This window comes from Lutra lutra, chromosome 8, assembly GCF_902655055.1.
Source record: "Lutra lutra chromosome 8, mLutLut1.2, whole genome shotgun sequence".
Classification (NCBI taxonomy): Eukaryota; Metazoa; Chordata; class Mammalia; order Carnivora; family Mustelidae; genus Lutra; species Lutra lutra.
In genome coordinates this window covers 51,122,187-51,147,773 of record NC_062285.1, presented here as the reverse complement: position 1 = coordinate 51,147,773, position 25,587 = coordinate 51,122,187, and the positions used below count along the sequence as shown (strand labels likewise).

The following is a 25,587-nucleotide window of genomic DNA, read 5'->3' as shown; positions in this document are numbered from 1 at the left end:
TTGCAGTGGTCTGGAAGCGAACCCGCCATGTCTCTGAGACGTGCCTGGACAAATGGACTCTTGGAAAGGCTGATGCTCCCGAACTCCCGGGGGCTGACCAGGAGTACAGCCCCGCTGTGGGCCCTGCTAAGGACTAACACTTGGGCAGCATTTTTCACAGGCCTGATCCTGGAGAAAGAGATCTCTGCACTTGTGCCCTCTGCTTCTGCCTCTATTCCTGGAGCAGCGGGGTGTTGAGGGGGGAACTGTAACTGTGTGTGTGCTGCATTCAAGGAGATCAAAAGAACTTTTTTCTTTCTTTTGCAAAGAAAGTTTTATATTTTGTTTTTAACCGCAATATACTCTTTCCATATCCCAAAGAGATATAGTGCCTTGAGCTTCTTCTGATCTTTATGAAAAACAGTTTTTAATGTGTTGGATTTATCTGGGGAGGCTTCAAAATTTTTTGTTATTTCTTTAAAAAAAAAAAGTGCAGTGATAGAACATTGATGAGGGAGTCCTACTGTGGGCCCTTATGTGGAGTTTAGTTATAGGCTTATTTTGGGGTGTATGTGTGTGTGTGTAGGAGAATATACAGACTTTACAAGTTTTGTTTTATAAAGCTCTTAGCTCACACATCCCATCTCTTCTTTACACATTTTATGCCTTCTTTCTCTCATCCAGACTGTTCTTTTTCTCTTTTTATACAGCAGAGCCTGCCTACTTTGCCTTTTTTACAGTTTTTAATTTTGTGAATTTCTTTTTTGAATGAAATTTTGTATAGACTGTTTTGGGGGCTGGGCAAGGAACACGTAGAACACTAAGCAGGCAGTGGAAGTGGCTTTTCCTCCCTCTGCCTAGTCACATCCTGAGAGAAGAGACCAGACTTTGCCTTCAAGCAGAGCTGTGCTGTAGACTTCATTAAAGAGACACTCCCACAGTCTTTGGAAGCCATCCTTGAGCCAAATTTCGATGAAGATTAGGTCTTCCCTGGCAAGTTCCAGAAGGGTGGACTTTCTGACTTCTTACTAATTTTTCTCACCACTGAGGCCAGCACCATCTGAGGAAGTGTCTTCTCCAGCGACAGTTTTTCAGGAATCCCTGCTTTCCTGTTTCCTGGAGGATCTCCTTTCCTGCCCTGGGTCCTAGGGCCCCTGTCTTCCCCCTCTCAGGTTGCTGTGCTCAGAGGAGCCTTTGCAGTTATGACCGCGCCGAATTCACTCAGGTTCTTTTTGGCACTGTGGAAGAGCCGCTGCTTCATCTAGACCAGTGGTTCTCAGGAAGGTGGTTTTTTCCCCTAGAGGCCACTTGGAAATCTCTAGAGGCGTTTTTTTTTGATGGCCTTGCTTGGGGGTGAGGGCTGTGCGCTGCTGGCATCTAGTGGCTGGCGGAGCAGCAAGGATGCTGCCAACTATCCTTCAGGTGCACAGGACAGCCCCAACCCCCGCCCCCGACCCCCCAGAGAATTATTTGGCTCCAAATGTCGGTGGTGTCAAGGTTGCGAAACCTTGATATAGACAGTTTTGTTAGTCCTCTGATGCCAGAGGACTTGGTAAATTCCCATCGTAACCCTGGACGCCCAGTGCCTTTTGATACTCAGTGTAACTGGTTGAGAGAGACAGGACTGGGGTCCTGAATTTTCCCCAGGCTTTGACCTTGGATACCTCCGCATACTGCGCGAGCTGTCCTAGAAATGCTTGTGCTGTGGTGCCCGTGCCACGGGCAGGATCAAGGTGTGGGGACTGTTCTGTGTTGTGTGCTGTGCCGGGGTGGGAAGGAGTGGAGCTCTCTCTAACTGGCCAAGGCAGCCTGCTCTCCCCTAATGTGTTTGGCTCCCTTTTCCAGGGAACCAGGACGTCAAAAGTAATGTTCCTTCTTGTGGAAGGCTAACAGGGAGCTAGGACAGTAAAGGGCAATAAACCCCATCTTGTTATTTACAAGGTCAGCAAGTCTTTAAAACCTGTATTTTGCTCTTGAACTACTCCGCCTCCTTCGAGCCCTGACGCTGTGAGGGTGGAGACAGGAGGAAGCCTTCGCCCATCTCCTGGAAGCACAATCACCGCAGCTGTCCCCTTCCAATCCCTCCCTCGTGCCCTGGCAGTCCTGCTCCCCTGCACTTCAAGGTCAGGTGCTTTTCACCAGACGGGCAGAGAGCCAAAGAGAGACAATGGAGAAACGGGCGTTGGGGAGGCTGGCTGTCAGGAGAGGAGGGAGAGGATACGGAGGGACAAGAAGCTGAGGTAGCAGTTCTTGGACGTAGAGCTCGCAGCCAGCTCCCCCCCCCACTTCCACCCACCCCTGAAGTGAGAGTCCGTGTTCCCTGCCTGTAGACTGCCCTTTTGTACAATCCCGGAGGTAGGGGAGGTGGGTACGGGTAGGGTATCAAGTGTGAAGGACAGAATTCCCACTATTCATTTTCTCATGGGCACTTCCAACCTCAGGAAGGGCTTATCCCATGTAAAGCAGCCCTAAATCCAGTCACTTTCTAGAAGGGTGTGGCTGGGTAAGTGGCTCTTGTTTCCGAGTCTCCCGCCCCAGCGAAAGTATACCATAGTGACCTTGAAGAAGAAAACAAATGCAGAGTCCTGTTCATTTGATTGCTAGTTTGGAGGAGCCTTGCTGGGTGGGCGGTTTAGCGGGGTTGGAGCCTCTCAGTGTGGAAATTATTGTTCATATGACGGTTGCCTCTCCTTTGCCTCCCAGAACTATTTTTTCCCTTAAACTTTTTTTCCCCCAGAACTCTTGGTCCTTTTTTTTTGTTTTTTGTTTTTTTTTTTAATGTTCAAATGGCCAGGATTTTGCTCTGTTTTGTTTTAAATAATGGAGTTAACTTTTGTGTGTTCTTCTCATGTGAATCTAACTAAGGATTCTATTGAATGTTTCTGGTTTGGGCAGGTTAGGGCATGGGACATGATGGGGAGCCTGAAGTTACGTAGTAGTAGTTAATGGCACTGTAGAACTTCTTTTAATTTTTTTGGGGGGTACGATCATGTTTTCCCCCTAGTTAGCTCATGTCTAACAGTTAGTTGCTAACATGAGGGAGTGATTGGGGAAAGGGGAGAAAGGAATGAAGGATGCTTTTTCTCTCATGAAATAGCCTACTGGTGGCAGTAGTGCCAGGGGATGTTTAGGGGGCCTGGGGCGGGGCTCTTGAGATGCTGTGCTTAGCGGTTTCTCCATTGTCTTCATGGAGCCAAGATCATACTGTCTACATGTCACATCTCACCCCCACCCATTACAGATGCTTGTTACACTCTTAAAAAACTGTTTTTCTGTTTCCAGTCAAAGTATGTCAGAGTCCTTTCTTCCGATGATCTAATCGTTTCTGAGGCTCAGAGTCTGCTATCCCGTCTCAGGTCAGTGTTCTTACTGTTCCTTCACGCTCTGAGATGATTTTCAAACCCTAGGCTGATTAGATTTTTTGGAGGAGGGTGTGGGTAGAGGGTAAGGAAGATGTGGGAATGATGATAAGGAGAGATGTTATTTTTTGACTGTTGTTAAAGAATTTGAAGAGCTGCCAAGACTGGGAAGCTTGGTAGCTCTGAAGAGGCAAGAGCCCTCGGCAGTAATACATAGGTAGAGGCGGCAGGAGGACATGACACTCCTGGAGGGTGAAGACTAGACCAGCTGCTCTTCCAGCCCTTCCTGGCTTGGGCAGCCTCAGCCCAGCTCCATTCCTCTTTCTTCACTTATTGGTGAGTTCATTCACCCTGTTGGTGCCAGTGGGGCTCACTCCCTGCACACCAGGAGTACTTGAGAGGCCGAGCTGAATGGGAATGTTGCAGGTATCTCTGACAGTTTAGTCTTTAGGGGTCAGGGGAGAGAAGGAATCATGGCTGCTCTGTTGCACACGTGCTCCACCTTCTGGGAGAGCAGCGGCACTACACCCTCGAGGGAATATGTTGATCTTAACCAGTGGCAATAAACTGAGGTCAGTGAGCAGGTCTAAACTTGTCCCCAGGCTCTGCTAAAACAGCGTCAGAGATGAGGGTAGGGGTTATGAAAGCCGATGTGTAAGGGCTAGGTGTTCAACTTGTGCCTGTTCACACTGAGTCCTCCTTAAACCAACTACTTGATTTCTGTTCTACCTGCCAAGCATGAGAAGAGCCCTCGTATTTACTCATCTTTCATCTCCCACTTTTAAGGAGGATCTTCCTTCAGCCACCAAGGCTGGCCTGTGAGCTGTCACCCTTCTGATCTTTGCTGACGTCAGCAGGGGTGCTCCCCACATGACCGCTAGTGAGAAAGGTGCCCTCCTGCCCACTGCCATCACTCTTTCTGCCATAGCTACTCCAAACTTGTACCAGAACTTTTGTCCTTGTGACACATCTACCTCACAATTTCACGGTTCAGCAAGGGCACAGGCATCCGTTTTACCTCTTTGCTTTACTCTGTCCTTCCCTTCATGAGCAGGGGGCTAGAAAGGGTTCATGATCAAATGGAGCTTACTTTTGGTAATCTCTTATTTCTGGGGTGTCGTCTTTGGGACTTTTTGCTCATTACTCCCCTGAGAAGAGTGTGAGTTCTTCAGTTAGGTCTCAAGATTAAGAGAGTTGGCCAGTGGCTGCCATATAGCTGAGAAGGTAAGCAAGTACCAAAGAGGGAGTCTGATTTTTATAGGGCTGGGAGCTGGGGTCCCTGCACCTTATGTCATCCCTGGAGGTGGTAAGATTTCCCAGCATAAGTAAAGAAACTCCTCACGCCGTTACTGGTGCACATTTTTTGAGTGGTGAGTGCTTTCTTACATGCACTTGTCATCTTGAACAGGAAATATTTAATTTATACTCACATTTTGTACACTTTTTATCCAGAAGCTTCTAATTTTATACTTTTTCTTGTCTATGCCAGTGGTACCTATCCTTCTATTCTTCCTTTCTGACCCTTGGTATTTTCATGTTCCTTCCCTACAACTTGGTATAGCTCCATTTTGTCTTATTTCAACTTTTGTTTGTTTTGAAATAAAACATGAAGTCTACCTCCTGGTGTTTTATCCATGGGCGGAAGTTGGGAAGTTGGTGATGGGCCCGTATTTGCTACTCTGGTGTCTCACAAGGCAAGAAGTAGGCACTCTGAATGGCACTTTGCTAACGTGCCGGGAGCACTAAGACCCTGTTCCATCCACATGAGCAGAAATTCTGCCATGGATGCCTCTTGTACAGGAAGGGCCAAGTCTGTAGGTTTAGGGATAAACCTTGAAGTTTAGAAGCAATGTTTCTCTCCCTGCCAGCTATCTCCTATACCAGACAAGTCGTACTCATCCTACTACCCAGTCTTCCCCTAAGCAAGTGTGAGAACCTACGTTGAAAGGAAGATAAATACACAAAGAGTCTTTGAATCTCTATCAAATGTGGTTTTTATTTCAACTGACAAGCACTTTTCTACAGCTGCACTTGTGGAACATCACATGGCAAAAACGAGTTTTTTTTCCTCTAGACCTTTTTTTTTTCTTTTTTAAACCTTATTAAAATGAGATGGTCCTAAAATATAGAAAGAAATAAATTTAAATTCACAAAAAACTGTACATTATCAAAAAGTCACTAAAACACCACATTTGGTTATATAAAAAGTCAAGTCCCTTTTCTTGTAAAAGGAACATGGAAACTTGTTGGTGTTGATGGTGTGGTTTCTTCCTGTTACCAGACTGATAGAGGGAGGGGAAACAAAAGGGCAGGGGGTGGGTTTTATTATTTTTTAACCTGCCTTCCCTACCAAATACTCTTATTTGTCAAGAAGAGAAAATCCACCTAGCTCAAGGGGCGGCGAAGATGAAGAAAGAAATATGAGAAATGGCCCCTTTGATCATGCCCTACCCCCACCCCCCATTAAGCCCCAACTTCTTCAGACTGAGGCTAGGACTCCACCCCACCTTAAGAGTGCCTGGTCCCTAGGGAAAAGAGATGGAGCTGGGAGAGGAACACAAAGAAGGAACATGGAGATTTCACTCCCCCGTCCACCCCACCTCCAACAATAAAATTAATCTAGTACATTTTATACCAGGGAAAACTGCCATGGGGAAAAAAGAAGAGCCCCCAACTATAACAGTTCCAAACGTTTGACTAACACAAACTTTGTTACAGCGCAGTTATTTAGATAAAATATAAATATTTATGCATAATATAAAGTCAATTCAAATATTCTTCAATCCACCTCTTAAAAGCAAAAAACAAAACAAAAACAAAAACCCAAAAAACAAAAACAAATAAAATTAAAAGTTTTGAGGTTTATCTGACAGAAAAGGCGACTTTAGAAATAGGCCATGGGAGAGAAGGGGGGGCATAAAGGAATAAGAGAGGGGCTGCCCCAGGACCTCCCCACACCGCCCCCCACCCCCCTCAGTGGCTATCCAGTGCTGCCAGAAGTACAAGGAATGCTCCACCTAGCCTGGCACCCACCTCCCCCCCCCCCCCAACCAATGGAACATTTCTTGGACGCCTCAGCTCTCTGCTTGGGCCGGCCAGCAGCCACCTCCCCAGTGCAAGTACCCGTAATCTCTGATGGGAGGGGCTCTGCTGAGCAGGAAAGCAGGGGGGCAGGGGCCCATGGCTGTAGCTGGGAGTTAGCAGCTTTCCTCTCACATGCTGGGGCTTAACTTGGGCATAGTCACATGTAGGGCAGTGGTGGACCCAGAACCCCTCTTCTCTACTCTCTTGTGCTCTGGGGGTCTCTGCTGCTTCTGGGGAAGGGTCCCGGGTATGAAGTAGGTAAGGGAAGAAAAGCACAACTAAACCCACAGAAGCTCATGGGATTAGGAAAAGATCCAGTTCTACCCCTCTCCCTACAAAAGCTTAAGACTCAAAGCCATTGAAAGGAGAGGGAGTTCCTGCTGAAAGATTGCACAGTTTGAAGAGGCTGGAACAGAAATGCCTGGGAGAGAGGAGACAGAGCCTTGTACCCAGAAAAACTGCTCCTGTGGTTTCCCAAGGACAAAAATGTGACGGTTTGAAACACTAGGGAAGGTGGGGATAAAAACAGATACCTGGGGACACTGGATGCCATCAAACAGCACAGGGGCACAATCACAGCATCCTCCCTCCCTCCCTCCCCATCTCCCACTCCCTCACACACACTCTCCCCCCCAACAGACACACACAGACACAGACACAGACACAGACACACACACACACACACACACACACACACACACCTCTCTCTGAGGCCAGCTGATTGCTACCTGGCCTCCATCTTGGGAGTGCGCCCAAACTCAGCAGTAGTTGTCCCTGAGGAGTTCCCAAGAGGGAGGTTTAGGTAAGAGTGGGGAAGGAGGCTGGAAGGCCCAGGGTCCAGGGTGCCTCCCTGCCCTCTCCCTAGCTACTGAGTTTCAAAAAAAGGCTAGAAACTCAGCATGCGAGGAGTATCCAACATTACAGAGGGATAGATATTGGCAGAAGATGAGGACAGAAAGAAAGACAGGGACTTCTGAACTTCTTTTTCCTTTGAGGGGAAAAAAGATCTGGGGGGAGAGAAAAGGGTAGAGGAACCCGTACACGATAGTTTTACATTATTGGAGGAGAGAAAATCTTAAAAGTAGGGAGAGGAGGGGAAAGGAAAAATTGAGAAAGTGAGAAGCAGGGAAGGGACTGAACATGGAAGCAGCATGTTCAGGGCCCGGTGTCCGGCTCGACACACTTGGGAGTTAAGTCCACTTTACTGGCCGTCACTGCGGGTCCACACACAGTACAGAGTGTTTCTCGGTTTCACACATTCACTAGAACTATTGCTATTGTTAAATAGCCCCAGAATGCTGGGGCACGTACAGGGAAGGAGAAGAAGCTGGGAGGAGTAAGTAAGCAGGGACTTCTTTCCTCCTCATCATTTTAAATTAGGAAATAAAACAGAAAGGAAAAATTCTTTCTTTCTTTCTTTTTTTGGCTTTCAGTCCAGAAGGACCTCATCTCTGCCCCTCTTATTTGAGGAGCAAGAAGAGGAAAGGGAAAGAGGGGTATCGGTAGGGAGAAGAGGATGTAGGGCGCTGCCAAGGGTAAGGTCAAAAATCAGGCTGAGATCTCTGACTTGAGTCTGGACCCAGGGCAGCATCAGCAGGTGAGAACGGCAGGGTTTTTTGTTTGGAGGGCAGGGGGAGATGCCACGAGGTGACTCCCCACCTCCCTTGCCTCACAGATTGGCCTGCTTTCCCTGATAAAACTCCTCCCAGCGGCTCTCGAAGAAGCGGCGCATAATGTGCCCGGCCTTGCCCACTTCTGAGTCATCCTCATTGAAGGTCTGGCAGTTGTCAAAGACCAGGAGTGCATCCGCTGCAAACTCTTCCGAGCTGGTGTACCTGGGCAGAGGGGAGGCAGAGCTATGAGCTGGGGGGTGGGGCTGGGAGAGTCACAGAAGCAACCCAAGAGCCAGGAGACATGCTAATGTCTACTTACCCTCCCCGGAGCAGCCGCTCCCGCATGGTGGAAAAATCCATTGGGTTTTTGATGATGCGCCGGTACCCGCTCACCAAACGTGGGTTCACGGGCTCCAGGAATGGCCAGGCTGCGTCATGGGACTCCATCTCCATCAAGATAATCCTGTCATTAAGGGGAAAGGGATGGCTGCATCTCAGGAAGCAAATTCACTGGACCCCTCTCAGCCCTTACTCTGGCAAAGGCAGAGCCAGTTGTATCCAGAATTCATTCAACTCACTCGCAAAAAGTGAGATCACTGTGGTGGTTCCGCATGGAAAATCGCCGCCGCTTCGAGGGGGACAGCCCTTCTTCTGAGTACCGAGGCACTGCTGGGCTCTCTCGGCCCCTGGAGAGTACCCGGCGTCGGCGGCCATCACCCTCTGGGAAGTTCAGCTCGTAACTGTTTTTCCGCTTCTGGCCTCGTTTTGGGAAACCAGGCTTCTGAGTGAATCCTCCTTCTACCTGCTGAGGATAGGAGAAGGGTGAGATCAGTAACAGCTGGAGATGTACTCTGCTGGCCCTCCAGATCATTACCATCCCTATCCATCTAAGGGTGACTGAGGTTTCAAAATACTTCCACGCATTGGCCAGCATGTGCATCTACTCACACAATCCAATAAGGAAGGTAAAAGGGAAAATACAATCATTCCCCCATATAGAAGCAAGTAAGGCCACAGAATTTAAGTGACTTGTCCCAAGAAGGACCAGAACCCAACATCTACCCTGGAGCTCTTTCCAAGGGGACACTGAGGCATGGTAGAAAGTGCTGCTAACTGTAGGACTGGTGACAAATGCGATGAGAAAGAAAACCTCTGACTTGCGCTTGGGAGTGATAATAAGAAAGCAGAAGCCTTACCTGCGCCAAACATACTGCACAGAACCAATCTCCTTCTGGGACAGCCTCCATCTTGGGCCGATGGCAGTAAATGTGGCAGCCACGGTCACATCCATCACAAAGCAGAAGAAACTCATCATTGTCACCCTTCCGGCAGACGAGACAGGTCTAGGCCAAGGGTATAGGAGGCAAGGTGAGCCCTCAGGCCTCTGTGACCCCACTCCCCACCCTGAGCTGGCTGCCCTCTCAGCCTTCCCAGGCTCTCCCCGTCCTCTTACCACTTTGTTGACCGACTTCTCCCAGGCAATGGACCTCTCCAGCTGGCCTAGGCACAAGCACACCTGCGCTGCACTCCGGCACCGCTCAAGCGTCTGGCGCCAGGCCCGAATTCGAGGAGTGATCTCATAGGATCTGGGCGGGGGGTGGGGGGGGATGATGGAGAGAAAAATGGTGATCTTTGGATGACGAGCAGGATCCATTAAATGTATCCCTTCTCCCCAAGACCAAGAATGGGGGTGGTGCTCACATCTCTGTAGTGGTGCACTGTGGGGCACCACTGGGCGTGCTGAGCAAGGCCTTCTCCAGCACGACCTCATGAGCTGGCCAGAGGGGCTCCCGCAGATACCGCCGCTCCACATTCTGCTCCAGAGCAGCCAGGCGCATCACGGCCAGGTCCAGCGGGTTGGTGCTTTTACGCTGGGGTGCCAGTCCTTCCCTACCTCGACCTCGCCAGGTGATATCCTCCTGGGAGTCAGGCAGATGCTCACAGTAGGCCAAGTCTTCACGAGTAGAGTCTGGGCTGGGACATGTCCAGCCCTACAGGTGGGAGAGAGGAATAAAACTCATTGTAAAGGAAAAAAGGAAAAAAACCTAGCGTCACAAGAGGCCACTAATGAAGTGGGGACCCAGGGTTTTTCTTAACTGAGTACAAGAGATGACCGTCTCCCCCAACTAGTTCCTACACAGTGCCAATCCCAGTGTACCCGAATCTGCAGATCAGAGAGGATAACCCGTTGTTCCAGCTCCTCTACCCACTGAAGCACAGCCAGGTCTGTCTCATAGGTCTTCTCTTTGGGGGACCAGCTCATAATCCCCTCTTGAAAGGCAGGTAGCTGACTAGGCTCAAAGATGGGGTCTGAGAACACAGAAGGCAGAGGGAAAGGCCCATCAATGAGACAGCAGCAGTTCAGTATTTTATCCCTGGGCTCTAACTCAGGCAGGGTCAAAGTGCTTATCTTACCAGTGGAAGGCCGTAGGCAGACTTCCTGTAAGAAGTCCCTGTGCTTGTTGAGGTGTTTGTGAAGTGCCTTTTCTCGGATGCCTCGGGGGTGCAGGGCCTTGAGGGTAGCATCCAGGGTCTCAGGATCTTGGATGCACCACCAGCCAGAGCACATCTCTGTGAAGAGTTCACACATGTGGGGTGGGGAGTGGGCAACAGCTATGAATCCCACGGCCTGTATCTGTTGCCACTCTTACCCCATGCCTCCTCAAGGGCACTCACCAGGGGGGACAGGCTGGGCTGTCAGCTGGGTTAGATAACGCTGTTCCATCTGTTTGAAGAACTTACTGGGGGGTCTCCCTCTCCGTTTTGGCTGTCCTGCCCCTGTGAGACTCTGTGATGTGCCCCCAGGGTCTCCTGTTCGCCTCTTAGAGGCCATCCCAGGCAAGGGGGTAGAAGAGAGCTGTACTGGAGAACAGGGATTGGCCGCACTGGGTCGACTCATCTGTGAGATGAAACACAAGATGAGGGCATTTGCGGGATTATTCACAGGCAGTGGAACCTGTGCCAAGATGAAGTCAATTGCATCCGAAGATTTCTGGCTACTTACTGGCTTGGAGGAGGCAGGTTGCTGAGGGGAGAGAGTAGGCTGGTCCTCAGAAACTGCTGGGGGTGGTGTAGGGGCAGCATTGCAAGGTATCTGGGCTAAACTAAACCAGGGAGCTTGAGAATCAGGGATGGGCTCTCCCTCATTAGGCTCTGGCTCCTCCAAGGGCTGTGATGGGGTTGGGTCCAGTTTTCCAGGGCTGCTGTCAGGTGTGAGGACTGAGCTGCTCAGCAGGGAGCCATGGCTCTGAGTCTGGCTCAGCCAAGACAGGAAAGCTGACTGGCTAAGGTCATGCTGGCTCTGACCCAGGGACAAGTGGGAGCCTTCTGGCTCCAGAAACCCATTTTGGGGCTGAGGATGAAGCTGAAGCTGGGGTTGAGGCTGGAGCTGGGGCTGAGCCTGAAGTTGAGGATGGGGCTGAATCTCAGGCTGAAGCTGGGCACTGGGCTGTTCAGAACCCTGGCCCTGGCCAGGGGATTTCAGGTGCCTAGGTTGCAGAGACCCAGGCTTAGTTTTCCGAGGTCGGCCTCGGGCCCGGGCAGGAGTACTGGCAGAGGTTCCGGAGCCACCTAACTCCTTCTTCAGGGAGAAGGGGGCTGGGCTGGGTGCTGGATGGGCTGTCACTTTTAAGGAGTCCGTTTCCTGCTTAATCACATCCTCAGGAACTGTAAAAAGAAGTGAAGGGTTTGAAATATACACAGATACAAGGGGAAGGAAAGAGGATGTACAAATGTAGGATATACATTTTCTTTTTCTCTTGGACTTAAACCCCCCTTTTGAGATTCAATTGAGAACAGAATTGTCCCACTGAACAAAGCATCAGGGAAAGAAACACTATTCTCCTAAGTAATCAGAAGCAGCAGCATAATCATATGCTAACGTTTAGTAAGAACCAGATGGGGCGCCTGGGTGGCTCAGTGGGTTGAGCCTCTGCCTTCAGTTGTCATGATCTCAGGGTCCTGGGATGGAGCCCCACATCAGGCTCTCTGCTCAGCGGGGAGCCTGCCTCCCCAGCCCCCTCTGCCTGCCTCTCTGCCTTCATGTGATCTCTGTCATAAATAAATTTTTAAAAAACTTAAAAAAAAAAAAAAAAAGAACCAGATAGATGGTGCGCCTGGGTGGCTCAGTCATTAAGCGTCTGTCTTCAGCTCAGGTCATGATCCCAGGGTCCTGGGATCCAGCCCTGCATCGATGTCCCTGCTCAGTGGGAAGCCTGCTTCTCCCTCTTCAGCTACCCCTGCTTGTGTTCCTGCTCTCACTTGTCTCTTTCTGTGTCAAATAAATAAATAAAATCTTCAGGAAAAAAAAAAAAATCAGATAGATGTTAAACATTATCCTAAGAGTATTAACTCATCCTAATCCTCTCAACAGCCCAATGAGGTAGACCCACTATTATCATCCCCACTGTATAAATGAAGAGACTGAAGCATACAGCAGGTAGGTGGGAAGTCTCACCCTAGAGTCTGTTCTGTTAACCACAATGCTACACTGATTCTCATAAAATGAAAGAAACCCAAAAAGACTAGACAGAGAAAAAGGAACTGGTTAATTCTGATAGGACTCAATTCAGGCTCCCATGAAACACCTACCTAAGCTCTCCTCTGCTCCTTCCACAAAGATACCAGCCAAATAGGGCAACACCCAGTAGCGGCGTCTGTAGCGGTCCTGACCCAAGGAGACTGCCCGAAGCATCTGGGATGAGTGAAGTAGCTTTTTTCGAAAGAAGAGCTGACGCTGAGTAGGCAGTGGAAAGAGGAGTAAAAAACACATTTCCAAGGAGTGACTCCGTCCAGTATATGGGGGTTGGGTAATGGCTCTCAGCCTCCCTATAAAATTGGTATCATCTGGGGCCCAACTCACAAGGTGATAAATTCTCTCCCAGCCCACATCTCTACCTTCTGGGAGGTTAGAAGCACAGTACCTTGCTCAGTTTTTCTATCTGGCGCTCTAGCTCTGGGATGCTTGATGCTCCGGCATCAACCTGGAGAAGAAACAAATGAACAATGAAAGAGAATTATTCGATTCAAGAAAGAGAACCGATTTCCAACTCCCACTGTCCTCAGTGTGGGGCTAGTACCTCTCCATCTCTTCGACCCCTACGGCCATGGACAGTTGCTACAGTCTCTTCCTCGTCGTCTTCTTCCATACCACTGGTCTCCTCCATGATGCGAGAGCTACGCCTCCGCCCCAGGCCCTCCTCTGGCCCTTGCATCTCTACCTCAGGCCGCCCAGTTCGCTTGGCCAGAGCAGTTTTTAGTCTTAAAACAGATGAAGGGGAAAACTGGTGAGGAACAGGAGAGACTGCCACAAAAGGAGCACCTGGAATCTAAACCATCCTGAGCCCTGGGGTAAGATCCCAACTCAGGGGGGAGGCTACAGGCATCTGTTCCAGGCGCAAGCTCTGGCTATGTTTCACTCTTTCTGCCTTCTCTCCTCTCTAGGCCCTACCCTCTGTCCCATTCCTACCTCCGGAGCCGGCCTTCAACAATCCACTTGTTTTTCCTGTAGCTGGACATACTCTCCAGAGTCTTGTCGATCTCACTGCAGAGGAACAGGTTATGAGATTTTGAGGAAGAAGTGGTAGCACAAACAAAAAAGAAGGGAGGCTCAAGGGTAAAGGGGCTGCAGCCAAATGGTACTTTCATTCTAGGGCCGAGGCTGGATAAATGGCAGAGGAAGGCTTAGATTCTCCCCAGGAAAGTACTAAGATCCAGTTCCCAAGTCGATCTAGCATCTCCAGAGCACGGCAGTGCACACACATCACCGCCAGGACTTCTGGATGGCTAAACCCTTCTCCCTCCCATTCTGCCCAAGGCATACAGTAACCGTCACCCCAGACTCTCACTTGATGATGAGGGTCGAGCCATTGAGCTCATGCACAAGGAAGGCCAAGACAGCAGCTTTCTGTTGCGGGGGCTGGGCCTGAAAAGGCTGGGTGCGCAGGCTGTCACAGAGGGCAGGCTCCACTCCATATGCCATGAGGAAGCAGCGCAGGATCTCAGACACATTGTCTCTTGTCAGTGGGATCTCGGACACCTTCTCCCCCAAGATCTTTAAGGACTGTTTGGAGGAGAGCAGAATGGAAGTTAGGAGAAAAAGTGGAACAACACAGGCTGGGTGAATCTGGAACAAAAAAATACACTAGGAGAGACTATGGGTGAAAAGAGAAAAGAATGAAAAGTGCTAACACATTATGAGAAAAGACCAAGGGACGGTACAAGAGAAAAGGAGTAAAATAAAGGAAAATGAACAAAATAAGCAGGAAGTCAGGAAGAAAAACAAAAGGGAAAAAATATAAGGAAAACAGAAATAGGAAGAAACCAGATCTCCTTTCACTTGTCCTGATCAGTTCAGGGAAAGACTTTTACGTTTATGTGTTTAACTTAGAGAGAAAGCACACCTGAGACACAGCCCCGGATCCCAGGCACTCCCAACCCGCCTGGGGAAGGGCCTCACCTGACAGTAAGAGGGCAGGCCGGGATCATAGAGCGCAGCCTTCAGGAGCCGCACCAGCAGATCCTGCACCTCACCCAGGCTGTCGCCTTGACACAGGAGTCCCTCCTGCAGGACCCCCAGGCTGGGTACATCTTTGGCAGGGTCAAAGCCTAGCACCTTGCCAAAGCTATGCAGGAATTCCACGATGGTCAAGCAGTCTGAGAAGGCCCCACTGGGCAGGATCAGACCAGGGATGCGGGAGAAGTCAGGTAGGGGCTGTAAGAATGAAAGTGGTAGGGCTGTCAGACACACCCGAAGGCAACCGTCTGGGTATCTAGGAGGTTCTTCTTTTAGTGGCAATATCTTCGTAACTGGCCCTCCAGGACCCAGGGACCCAGGACCTGTTACTCTCCCCTTACTACCTGGTGATCAGTCAGACACATGTCCTCCGTGGGCTTCTTCATCTCCTCCAAGATCATCTGTTGCCTCTGCCGCTCCTCCAATCGCCTCTGCATGGCCAGCGTTTTATCAGCTTTACAGGCTGACTTGCCTTTGGCCACTTCCTCCTTTTCCTTCATTTTTACTTTCTCCTTCTTCTCCCTTTTCACTTTTTCCTTCAGTTTTTCCTGCTTTGTCTTTACCTTCTCCTTCTCAGCCTACTCACCCAAAGGAGAGAGGGATGAAACATTCCATAAAGATTCCAGTCACCACCCTTCCCTGGTCCCCCTCCTCCCACCTGAGAGCCCAAAACCGTGGCTATAAAACAAGACCAACTCACACATGTCTTGCAAAATCAGTTTGGTGACTTCAAAGTTATACCTGTGTGAACATGCACCTACCTTGGATTTCTTCTTAGCTTCCTTCTGCTTTAAGCTCTTGGTCTCTTGTTTCCGCTTGTTTCTGGCCTGTAAACCATAAGGGAAGTCATTTCTCCTCAAACTCTGAAAGCATCTCTGCTTGGGCTAGGATTAAAAAACAGACAAGGGTGCTGGGGAGGAGAGGTGAGAGACGGGATGAGGGTTGGCAATGGATCAATTCTCTCACCCTGGAGATGCCCACATGATTCTTGAACAGGCCCAATTCTCTAAATCAACCCCCCCCCCCATTCCAGGTAATGAAGAAGGTACGCTGCCACATGGAGGGGAGGTGGGGAGATGGGAAGGTGGCAAATGTGTGAGAAGGAAGAAGAGATGACGAAGCCAACGGTAGGAAAAGTTAACCCGCTGTATAATCTCTCTGATGTCCCTCACCTGCCCTTGGATAGGAGACTGACATTCTCCTCGTACCTTCTGCTTCATCTTCTTCTTGATTTTACTCATCTTTGCTTTATCCTCCTCATTCAGTGTTTCTGTGAGGGCAGAAAGAAAAATGAAGAGTAAGGCAGACTGATCGCCGGCATTCAGAGCAGCACACGCCTGTCACAAAGCTGACTTTCCTAAGCAGCTCCCTGAAGAATCTAGTTTCGTTTTTTGGTATACATAATAAAATGTTGGGGAGAAAAATGTTGAAGAGACACCTGCTGTGGGGTAGCACAAAGAACTCAAAAATCTCCTGCCCAGAAGTCCCAGCCCCTGGAACAGATTAGACTCCTTTAGAAGGGCTCTTAGAGGACACAATGGCAGAACAGCCTTGTAACCTGTCTCTTTCCCAGGCTACCCAGCAGAGGGAGCAACCCACAGACTGATTTCAGAGCAGAGAAAGAAAACAAAACCAAACTGCCAGGGAAAAACGGTGGTCTCCAAAGTTGAAAGCACCAATTAAAAAGAATGTGCCAGAAAGAAAGAGCTCAAATAATGGACACCTCAGTAGAATCGGATGAACACTGACATTGTTTATGCTCAGCTCTTATGCCTTGTTCTACCAAAAAATATAAAAGTTTCTCTGCTTTTCGAAAATAATACAGTGTTTTAGAATTGATGTTTTTGATAGGATAGTACTTATTCTATTCTGGCATGGACACACCACCACCATGTCCATAGAGCAACCCTCTAAATTAGATAGATACTATCTACAGATAACCCAGCATAGGCTTCTAGTAAAGTATAAATGCCTTGCTCCAGCTCATATGGTCAGAATGTGGCAGAGCTGGAACTCTGAGCTGGAACTCAGAATAGGAATCAGAAGATTCTGAATAGGAGTCAGAAGATGCCAATATTTTTCAAATTCTTTCACCATGTAAGGGTAAATGTAATATTTGCTGAAAAATTACACATTTACTACCTGTCTACCCAGTAAAATGGCGTCAATTATCTTTGGATTCAGATGTGAATTCTGAACCTCCATGATGGTAGCAACGAGTATGGTCAAAGTGCACAACCCAAGCCAATAAGCCAAGTTGCTGAAAGATGATAGGAAAGGACACGGAAGCCCTCTCTTCTCCTATCAACATCTGGGGACCTCCCAAGGCTCCACCAGTTAGAGCAATTTAAGGAAACAAGTTGTTGAAGTACCACAAAAATGCTGGGAGGGTGGTACTGCTTTCTAAAGAGGGGAAGGTGATTCAGATTCATTCTGTCCAAATAATTAATGTCAGTCATGTTCGCGGGAAACCAAGGCATAAGTAATTCCTCAACATTTCCAAAACTTCAGGGGGCATCCAGGTGGCTCAGTGGGTTAAGCATCTGCCTTTAGCTCAGGTTATGATCTCAGGGTCCTGGAATCAGGCGGGGATTTGGGCTCCCTGCTCAGTGGGGAGTATGCTTCTCCCTTTCCCTCTCCCTCTGCTCATGCTCTCTCACTCTAATAAATAAATAAAATCTTAAAAAAATAAAAAATAAAAAATAAAACCACATTTCCAATACTTCACAGAGCAAGCAGAATCCTAAAATAAGAGACGTCGGGGTACCTTGGGCCTCCAGTTTCTTTAGGAGGCGGTTATCTGTCTTATTCAGCAGCTCAGCGATTTTAACCTTGGGTGGCCGACCTCGTCCCCGTTTCACCTTGGGGACTTCCTTAGTCTTGGCCTTCTCAGTATTTCGAGGTCGGCCCCGTTTCCCGGTAATTGCCTGAATCCTGGATGGGATCTCCTCTGCTGAAAGCTGTACCCACTGCAAGCCCTAAGGTAACGAAGAAGACTATTACAACGTGAGGGTGCAAGCCACCATAGCCTCTTAATCATTCAATGTCCCAGAACCTCCAAACCGCACAAGAAGCTACAGCCTCCCCACCAACTCTTTCTCAGAAACAAAAGCGTATTTAACCCTGGGATGTGCACCTCTGGCGTGTCTCTCTCTTCAAAGAAATCTCCAACAGGCATACGGGGACTGAAACTGAAGTGCTCACGACGGACATTGTGTACCACGTTGCGGCTCAGGTACTAAAAGGAGGAGGCAAAGTGGCATTGATTGATGAAGTCACAGCCCTATCATGCCTTTGTCCAACAAGAGCACAAACAGAACAGCCCAAAGAGCAGAAAATGGTAGCCTGTTGCCACTGGGCCCAAGAAAGGTGTCTGTGTTTCCGTTAAGATGCCCACGAAAGCTACATTACCTTGATCACTTCTGGAAACTGTTTCATCCTCTTCCCACAGGGACCATAATACCATGTCTCCCCCTGCCATCGGTGGCTGCCCTTCTTGATGCGCACCTCTCTCCGCCACCTACCAAAGAAGCACACGGGCCCTGCCGCCAGGTCACACCCCTACCCATGGTCAAGCCAACCCAGGAGCCAAGCCCACAAGTTGACCCTCCCAGAATCTATCTACTAGAACTGCATGTAGATGCAAACACAGCATGAGACACAAGCTTGGCTGGAAGGCAGGCAGGAGCTCTACAAATCCCTCAGGGCGTGGGGAGGGGGAGCAATACATAAAAATGCACAGGCCAGAAAGACCTTCACCCTGCCTTTACAAAGTCAGTGTGATGAGCAGCCAGGAACCCCCTCCCTGATGCCATTCAAGGCAATAGCTGGGTTTCCAGTGATGAGGATGAAGGCGATGAAGACTTGAGGAAATAAAAGCAGAAAAGACAGAGGGTGGGGACGCAACCAGAAGAGTAAACTTGCTGCTGACTCCATAAAATGACTTTGTAGGCCAAGGTTTAGTAAGGAACTCTGTGTTCTGAGAAACAGATTATTCTAAGACTAAGCCTTATCTTTCTCTCAAAACATTAAGCAGAACTCAGACTTGGTGACCACAAGTAGCCTAGAGGGGCGGGGGTGGGGACAATCAGGAAGGCAGTCATATTCTTAGGAGGCCCTTGGTGTCAAACTGGCTTGCTCATTCTGGTCACATACTGTTCCTGTCCTTACCTCTCCAAAGAGCATTAAAAAAAAAAAGAAAAGAAAAGAAAAGGAAAGAAAAATCCCAATTCATCAGGACTGAGCCACCCCGCAACTCACTGCTATCCCTTCTCTAAGCATATAAAACAAGTCAGCTAATTTGGATATCTGAGCTCTAGGGTGACCAGCTGGGTTTGGAAAAGATAACAGCTACAGCCCCTGGAGCAAGAATCCGAATGGCCACAAGATGAGGAAAGAATAGGTGAGAGGAGGCAGATCCTAGGAGAAGGGGGAAAGCCTAAGGACCTCAGGCGTTATCATTGCAGATAACTGTCCTTTAATCCATTCTTGCCTAGCCCATTCCTCTCCATCTCTCGAGAGATGACCTCTCTTCCCTTCTTCCTAGAGTCATTCATTAAATTTGTCAAGGTCAATGTATGTAGCAAACTAGAGCATTTACCCATGTTGGAGGGGAAGACGAACTTCTTCTGGGGTAGCAATACGTCTCCTCAGGACATCACCTTGGGAGGAAGAGAGGGGATACCCAACTTAAGAATTCAAGCAAAAGTGAAACAGGCCACCAGTGAAGGGCTAAATGCCACACAGGACAGAAACTTTTCTTTAAACCGGCTAGGAATGGAACAGAATCTGGACACTCACCATTACCAGAAGTAGTGACTCCTTCTCCAGTGATCTCTTCCAGGTCAGTGGTGGTTTCAGGGAAGGTGCGGACATCCTTATCTGCTAAGGAGGCTGCTGGGAGGACAGATACTGGGGAAACTGCAGGGGACACTTTTGGGGAGGTCACTGGGGAGCCTGTCAAGGAGACTTCTGAGGAGACTGGTGGGAGAGCTGCTGAGGAAGTTGGAGAGACAGCTGGGAAGGCTGCTGGGGAGATGACTGGGGAAATTTCCGAGACTGCTGGAGAAACTGCTGGGGAGACTTCTGGAGAGATTTCCAGGGAGGCTGCTGGCGAAACTGCCAGGGAGATTGCTGGGGAGGCTGTTGACGGGACTGCTGGTGAAGTTGCTGGATGGAGCTGAATAGTGGATGACTGGTCAGAGGTTGGCTGGGTGAGAGGTGGTGGGAAGTCTGAAGCCTGAGTCTCCATTTCTTCCTGTTCTGCATCACTACCATTATTCAGGTCAAAGCTATTATCTAGAATCCAAAGGGACAAGATAGGTAAGGAAAAATGGTGTCCTACAGAGCAAGAGAATCTACTCAGTCAACCTGGACTAAGCTGAACAGAGTTACTTAGAGGGCTTTTCCCTAGGGTGGAAAACATGAAAGTAGCCTCTGGCTGTCCTCCCCAGCCATTCATGAAGGTTAAAGGGTAAAACTGCTAGTTCACTGTGTGAAGTACCTTTTACCTGGAGCCAGTAAGGCCTTTGACCTCCTTTTCCTGCAAACTCCAAGTCCCACAAGTTCTGGGCACAGGGCAGACAAGTCAGAGTGAGCAGCCTGTGCCTTTTTTAGTCCCACGATAGCCCCCTCAGTTCCCAGTAAGACGCCCACCCCTAATGCCCTAACTATGGAAATGGTTCTCTCACCTTTTCTCAGGCCAAAGACTTTCTATCCTACCTCTCTTCACTTACCTTGCAGGACAGACTCTCCAAGGACAGGTGGAGAGGTTGGGCTGGCAAAGATAGAGGCTGATGTTTGACTGTCATCTGCCAGGAGACTGAAGGCAGTGGCATTATTGAGGGAAGGGCAATCAAGGGCAGAAATCACAGGGCTGTCCTCAAGAGGCAGCTTGTCCTCCGCACCCATCAGCTCCGTGTCATCTATACCATAGAGTCCTCCACTTACTGGCTCTTCAAGAGGTGGAAAAATCAGAAAACAAGATTTAAGAAATACTGGTCTCACTATATCCCAACTCTAGTTAGTCCTCGTTGTGTGGAGGGGTTCTTTCTAATGTTAAATTAAGGAAATCTTACAGCTTTCTCCCTGAAAACAGTGAAGTGGCCAGGCTATAGGGATTGTAAAAGCTTAAAGCAGAAATGAAGGGAAAAACATTGGCTCTATAACAACCCACAGACCAACACAAAATTCTAACATCCATCATAAAACAGGCTTTTCTTATTATTTCAGTGGGGTAAAAGGTAATTGTTCACTGGCAACAGTTAGTGAGATAGTTAGAACCCAAACAGCCCAACTGTGTGGTAATAAGTCCTTATCCAATGAATTATTACAGCCCAGGGCTCCTGGCCAAAAGGAACATTGGGAGAAAACCTGGGAAATGAACCAATTCAGCTCAGAGTGCAGTTGGCCTAGTCAGCCAGTGGGATGAAACTGTAGTTGGCCACAGGATTATCTGGAGGCCCCAATGCCCCGGATTCCTCAATACTTCCCTGGTTTATTATCCCTTCTAGGTGATAGAAGCTGGCTACCTTTTGCATGGACAAATTGAAGGGAGCCAGCTTCTAAGCCTACCTGGTGCCAGGGGGTTGAAGGGCTCCAGAGAGACTTCACTGAGGATTGGAGTGTCTTCCAGTTGATCAGGAAGATGTGAAGGATCATCTAAGCAGCTCACTGTGGGGTCAGGGACCAAGACTGAGACCTCTTGGTGTAATGATTCCACAGAAGGGACAGAGCCATTGTAGCCACATATCTTCAGTTCTAGGAAATCCCAGAAAAGAGCAAAAAAGTCATAATCAGTGCCTCCAACTGGTTCATTCAGCTACAGTAGGCAGTCAGTCTTTGCTAGTGGGATGTTCATTCTTCAGTAAGTCTAAGTACCAGTCCTATGTTGGGTTCCAATCATACCAAAATACTCTAGTGAGCAATACAATAAAATCCTATAGCTGGCAAAGAGAGGGGAAAGGAGAGCAGGGTCTAAGACAAGAACCGCATCATGTTCTTAGGTACTTCCCCTATCCAGGGGGAACAGGTGGTAAACAGAGAAACTGTCCTGTAATTTTATAACCGTTTATCTATTTTGAGGGAAAAGAGGAGAGAGACTGTCACACGTACCAATGCTAACAACAACCACGACAATAGGAAACCGATAGACAAGCAATGGTATGTTCTGCTGCTCCCTTCCCTTCTTCAGGTGCCAATCACTACTAGGGCTCAGCCCGCTTTAGCAGCCCAGTCTGGCCTTGCCATAGTGAACTCCAATTGGCTTCAATGCCCTCTGCTAATGCCCCAACCCCTTCCACTATTTTAGAAGAAGCCCCTCTCTATGCAGGGTGTCTGTTGAGGCTGCTTCAGGCTCGCCCACCTGCCCTCTCCAGGCCAGCAGCTCTGCATGAGCTTGAAATAATTTGCACTCCCACTTGCGAGCTGGTGCTGCTGCCACAGAAACACCAGCCACTTGGCTCTGCTAATCACCAACATGCAAATCAGCCTCCACTGCAGAGAGCTGAAAGACAAGTTTTCCTCACCTCAAAAAGCCACTGCCCCCCACAGCCCCATTTTTCCTCTCCCAGCCCGGCTCACAGACCCATAGTTATACCTACCTGGCTGCTCTTCTTCCAGCTCCAGGCTGCCTACCAAGCCAGTGCCATTCTCTGCCACAACTGATGTCAGCTCCTTTTCTGCCGCCTCATCAGGATGGATACCACTGCCTACCTCCTGGGAGGGTGCAAAGGTCTGGATGCTGGATCCCAACATAGGAGAAGTCTGTGGGGAGGTGAAAAAACTAGGGGGTCCATTGGGCATCACCTCAAAATTCTGGTCAGGAAAGGAATCATACAGTTCCTGTGAATCGAAGTTAAGCCCCATGGGACTCTGGGTACCGTTGGCCCAGAACTCTTGGCTCCCAGCCCGAAGGTTAGTGTTGTGACTTGGGGATGAAGGTTGCCGGCTGCCCCCAAGGATGCCGTTGAGTGGATATTGTCCCCCCGAGAACTGGGAGAGAAGGGGTGGGTCCTTGAGGTTGTTGCCAGGATTGGCAGATGGGTACTGTGAGTAGTTCCAGAGACAGTCGTAGGCCACGCTGGGGTGATGGAGGTGTGAGGTGCTGGAGGAGTGGGGAGCAGAATTCAAAATCCCTGAAGTAGTAGTGTGAGATACAGTAGATAAGCCATTAACATTCACATCCCCATTCAAACCTGGCAGAGAAAGAGGGAAAAGGGTCAGTTACAGATATGTACACAAGAAACTCTACCATTTCTACCAAAAGAACAACACTGACTAGAAAAAGGGAAGGTGAAGGGGAGGGGGATTCCCCCTCTGCTATATTTATAGCTTTTCAGTCTCCAGAGAACACCAAACCCAGATGCTCCTGGATGTAAGCTTAGCAACTGCTTCTGAGGCTGTTGAGTAGGGGGCTGGGGAGCTCTCCTGGCCTACCACAGGAGCGACCAGCAGAGTGCTGGCTGCTGCTGATGCTCAGGGCTTTTTATTTTTTTAAATGAAGCTGCGTGCAGACTCCCTATAGTGACTTGCATTCTTCTCCACCCTCATTCCCTAGAGGAATTCTTCCCTTGGAGTGGCATGACTGAATTCTCCAGGCACCCCCTTACCCCAGAGCCCGTTTGGCCCCACACTGGCACCAGAAGGGACAGCCTCCACCTCACTGGCACATGCAGATCCAGCACTTTGTGCTGGGCTAAGAATAGAATCTGCAGTCACCACAGCGGCAAGATCCCAACTCAGAAGGCTGGGCTTGGCCCCTCTGCATAGAAACTGGAGGGTAATATTGCAGGGGGAAAATGACTGCATGATCAGTACTACAGACTTCAGTTCTCAACACCAATGGTAACCTCTGGACTGGAGGACAATTCAAATAAAAGGAACTAAGATACAAAAGAAACTGATGGGGAGGGGGTCCTCAGTGAAATAAAGGTGCTTCTATCTGCAACCCCCTTAGGGAGAACAGAAGGGAGAGGTGGTTAAGGATAAGCCTATGGCAGTATTTTTCTGCCAGAGGGAAAGTGGGAAGCATTTGGGCTTCTCTCTGCTTCCAAACAAAGTACCTGAAATCCAGGCAAGATTAAAGAAGTACTTGGCAGAACTATGTACAGAGCAACTGATAAGCCAAATCTAGGAAAAGACCTGATCCTGGCAGCAACACTTCTGTCTGGAATTATAGATGTTTCTCTCTAGGGAACTAGGTAAGCATTAAAACTCTCTTTCCCTATCTTCTACTCTTCTACTCTCAAGGACAGGGGTGGCACTGACTTCAAGTATCTACCCTCTTCTCTATTACACAAACCAAAAGGCAAACACATCCCCAACCTTCACCCAATCCCTCCACCCCCAATCCTAGATCTCCAACCTTTAAAAACAGCTTCTCAGAGGGCTGGACCTTTATCTCTCTCACAGGTCCAGAAGTCATTATTGGAAGCAGTACCCATCTCACCATTCTCTGGCAGTAGCCAGGGAACAGGGGTGACAGAAGAGCAGGCCAAGATGAAAAAGCCAGTATGTTTTCCTAACCCCTTCCAACCTAAGTCAAGACTAAGAGTGCTGCTTCCATAAACCCCTAGAACCTGTTCTTAGAAACTTGCTTTCTCTCCAGCAGCTGAAGTTCTGAGGATTTACTTACTTCCTCCCTCCCCACCTGGCAAGAAAAAGAGCTGTTGTGAGGTAGCTAGCCCAGAGAGGAGCCAAATCTTGTCCCATCAACCTGCTCTAAAGGAATGATGCCCACTCCCTCCCCAGGCCATGTGGCCCTCACACTCACTTTTCCCTTGCTGGGGGAAGTTCATGGGAGACCCGTTAGTGTAGAGGCCCTCCCCTGAGGAGGGAGAGGGTTTCAGTCCTGAGGCAGCAGGTGCAGGGGGAAGGCCAGTAAAGTTAAAATGGTCGTTTGCCTCCATTTCTGTAGGAGGGGAGAGAGGGGAAAAAAAAAATACTGGCGGTTAAACAAGGTTATATCACCTGGAATCTTCTATAGGGAATGCCCCCTCCCCTCCATCTACTTACCCTTCTCCTACCTATGTACTGGGGGGAGGGGGAGGGAGGTTTCAGGAAGTACAGGTTGAAAAAAAGAGAAGAGGGGGAGGAAATACACCCCTAACCTGGGCAATGACCCTAAAGCCTGGAATAATCTTCCCCCTGTGTAAACCCCACACTCTCAATTTCCATCCAGGTTATCCCTCTATGTTAGATATGATATTATTAACCCTCTATTATAACATTTAACCTTTCCATCCCTTTGTCTTCCCTCCCCTCAAGGTAAGGCCAGAGTCCCACTCCCAGGGGCCACAGAAGGTTCTCGATGTCATCTTTTTGATAGGAAGCCATGGAGATGGGGGTGTTGGCAGAAAAAGCATATCTGGTACATATGCTGATTTGTTTTATTATTATACTTGAGTTAAATAATTTCCATGTTATCCTATCCATAGCCCTAGGCATCTGAAGAAGATATCTTAGCAAAGGGATCTGAAAGAATACATTTAGGAAAGGTGACCATAATGGCAAAACTCAAATCATCTGGCAACACTTCTATTCTTTTTCATGATTTTCTAAGAACACAACTCAGAAACATGTCAGAGCTGGAAAACTGACTACAGAGTTTCCCAAGGAACATTAGTGTTATACCTATTATGGTTACTTCCTAGTGTTTTAGTTTTATAGCTTAAAAGTAAAGAGTCACAGAGAGAATAGCTGGACATCTTACATTTGTAAGGGAAGAAACACAGGAAGCAGAAGCCAGAATTATAGGTGAAGTCTGACATATCAATCAGAAACTTATGATGTACTGGGACACCTGGGTGGCTCAGCCCATGAAGCGTCTGCCTTGGGCTCAGGTTATGATCTCAGGGTCCTGGGATCAAGCCCTACACTGGGCTCTCTGTTCAGCGGGGAGCCTGCTTCTTCTTCTCCCTCTGCCTTCCCCCGACATCGCGTATGTGCTCTCTCTCTTGCTCACTCTCTCAAATAAATAAAATCTTTTAAAAATAATTAAATAAGCAAATAAATAGATTATGAACATATATGACCACTG

The 25,587-nt window shown here is 48.7% G+C and overlaps 2 protein-coding genes across 14 annotated transcripts in view; one reads left to right on the top strand and one right to left on the bottom strand.

Moving 5' to 3' along the window:
* The window catches only part of RBMS2 (RNA binding motif single stranded interacting protein 2), a 94,307-nt gene extending 94,160 nt beyond the window's left edge, over positions 1-147 (top strand). For all 7 annotated transcript variants that reach the window (XM_047742015.1, XM_047742018.1, XM_047742017.1 and 4 more), the window contains one exon: positions 7-147. The gene's annotated coding sequence lies outside the window, so the exon portion shown is untranslated. The remainder of the gene's footprint in view (positions 1-6) is intronic.
* Positions 148-5,314: 5,167 nt separating this feature from the next.
* Positions 5,315-25,587, bottom strand: part of BAZ2A (bromodomain adjacent to zinc finger domain 2A) — a 34,180-nt gene continuing 13,907 nt past the window's right edge. For 4 of the 7 annotated variants that reach the window (XM_047742002.1, XM_047742004.1, XM_047742003.1 and 1 more), the window contains 28 exons: positions 24,322-24,459; positions 22,151-22,744; positions 21,123-21,308; positions 20,285-20,503; positions 19,350-19,847; positions 19,150-19,210; positions 17,961-18,069; positions 17,686-17,787; positions 17,317-17,527; positions 15,722-15,819; positions 15,311-15,376; positions 14,894-15,127; positions 14,493-14,747; positions 13,882-14,096; positions 13,503-13,577; positions 13,114-13,294; positions 12,958-13,017; positions 12,626-12,770; positions 11,040-11,701; positions 10,712-10,934; positions 10,451-10,606; positions 10,194-10,345; positions 9,737-10,026; positions 9,489-9,621; positions 9,232-9,378; positions 8,614-8,840; positions 8,355-8,498; positions 5,315-8,257 (listed from right to left, as the gene is read on the bottom strand). In XM_047742002.1, coding sequence (XP_047597958.1) covers positions 8,092-8,257; positions 8,355-8,498; positions 8,614-8,840; positions 9,232-9,378; positions 9,489-9,621; positions 9,737-10,026; positions 10,194-10,345; positions 10,451-10,606; positions 10,712-10,934; positions 11,040-11,701; positions 12,626-12,770; positions 12,958-13,017; positions 13,114-13,294; positions 13,503-13,577; positions 13,882-14,096; positions 14,493-14,747; positions 14,894-15,127; positions 15,311-15,376; positions 15,722-15,819; positions 17,317-17,527; positions 17,686-17,787; positions 17,961-18,069; positions 19,150-19,210; positions 19,350-19,847; positions 20,285-20,503; positions 21,123-21,308; positions 22,151-22,744; positions 24,322-24,457 — 5,745 coding nt within the window. In that variant the 5' untranslated portion in view covers positions 24,458-24,459 and the 3' untranslated portion in view covers positions 5,315-8,091. The remainder of the gene's footprint in view (positions 8,258-8,354; positions 8,499-8,613; positions 8,841-9,231; positions 9,379-9,488; positions 9,622-9,736; positions 10,027-10,193; positions 10,346-10,450; positions 10,607-10,711; positions 10,935-11,039; positions 11,702-12,625; positions 12,771-12,957; positions 13,018-13,113; positions 13,295-13,502; positions 13,578-13,881; positions 14,097-14,492; positions 14,748-14,893; positions 15,128-15,310; positions 15,377-15,721; positions 15,820-17,316; positions 17,528-17,685; positions 17,788-17,960; positions 18,070-19,149; positions 19,211-19,349; positions 19,848-20,284; positions 20,504-21,122; positions 21,309-22,150; positions 22,745-24,321; positions 24,460-25,587) is intronic. The other 3 variants (XM_047742006.1, XM_047742007.1, XM_047742008.1) reach the window with 3 other exon arrangements.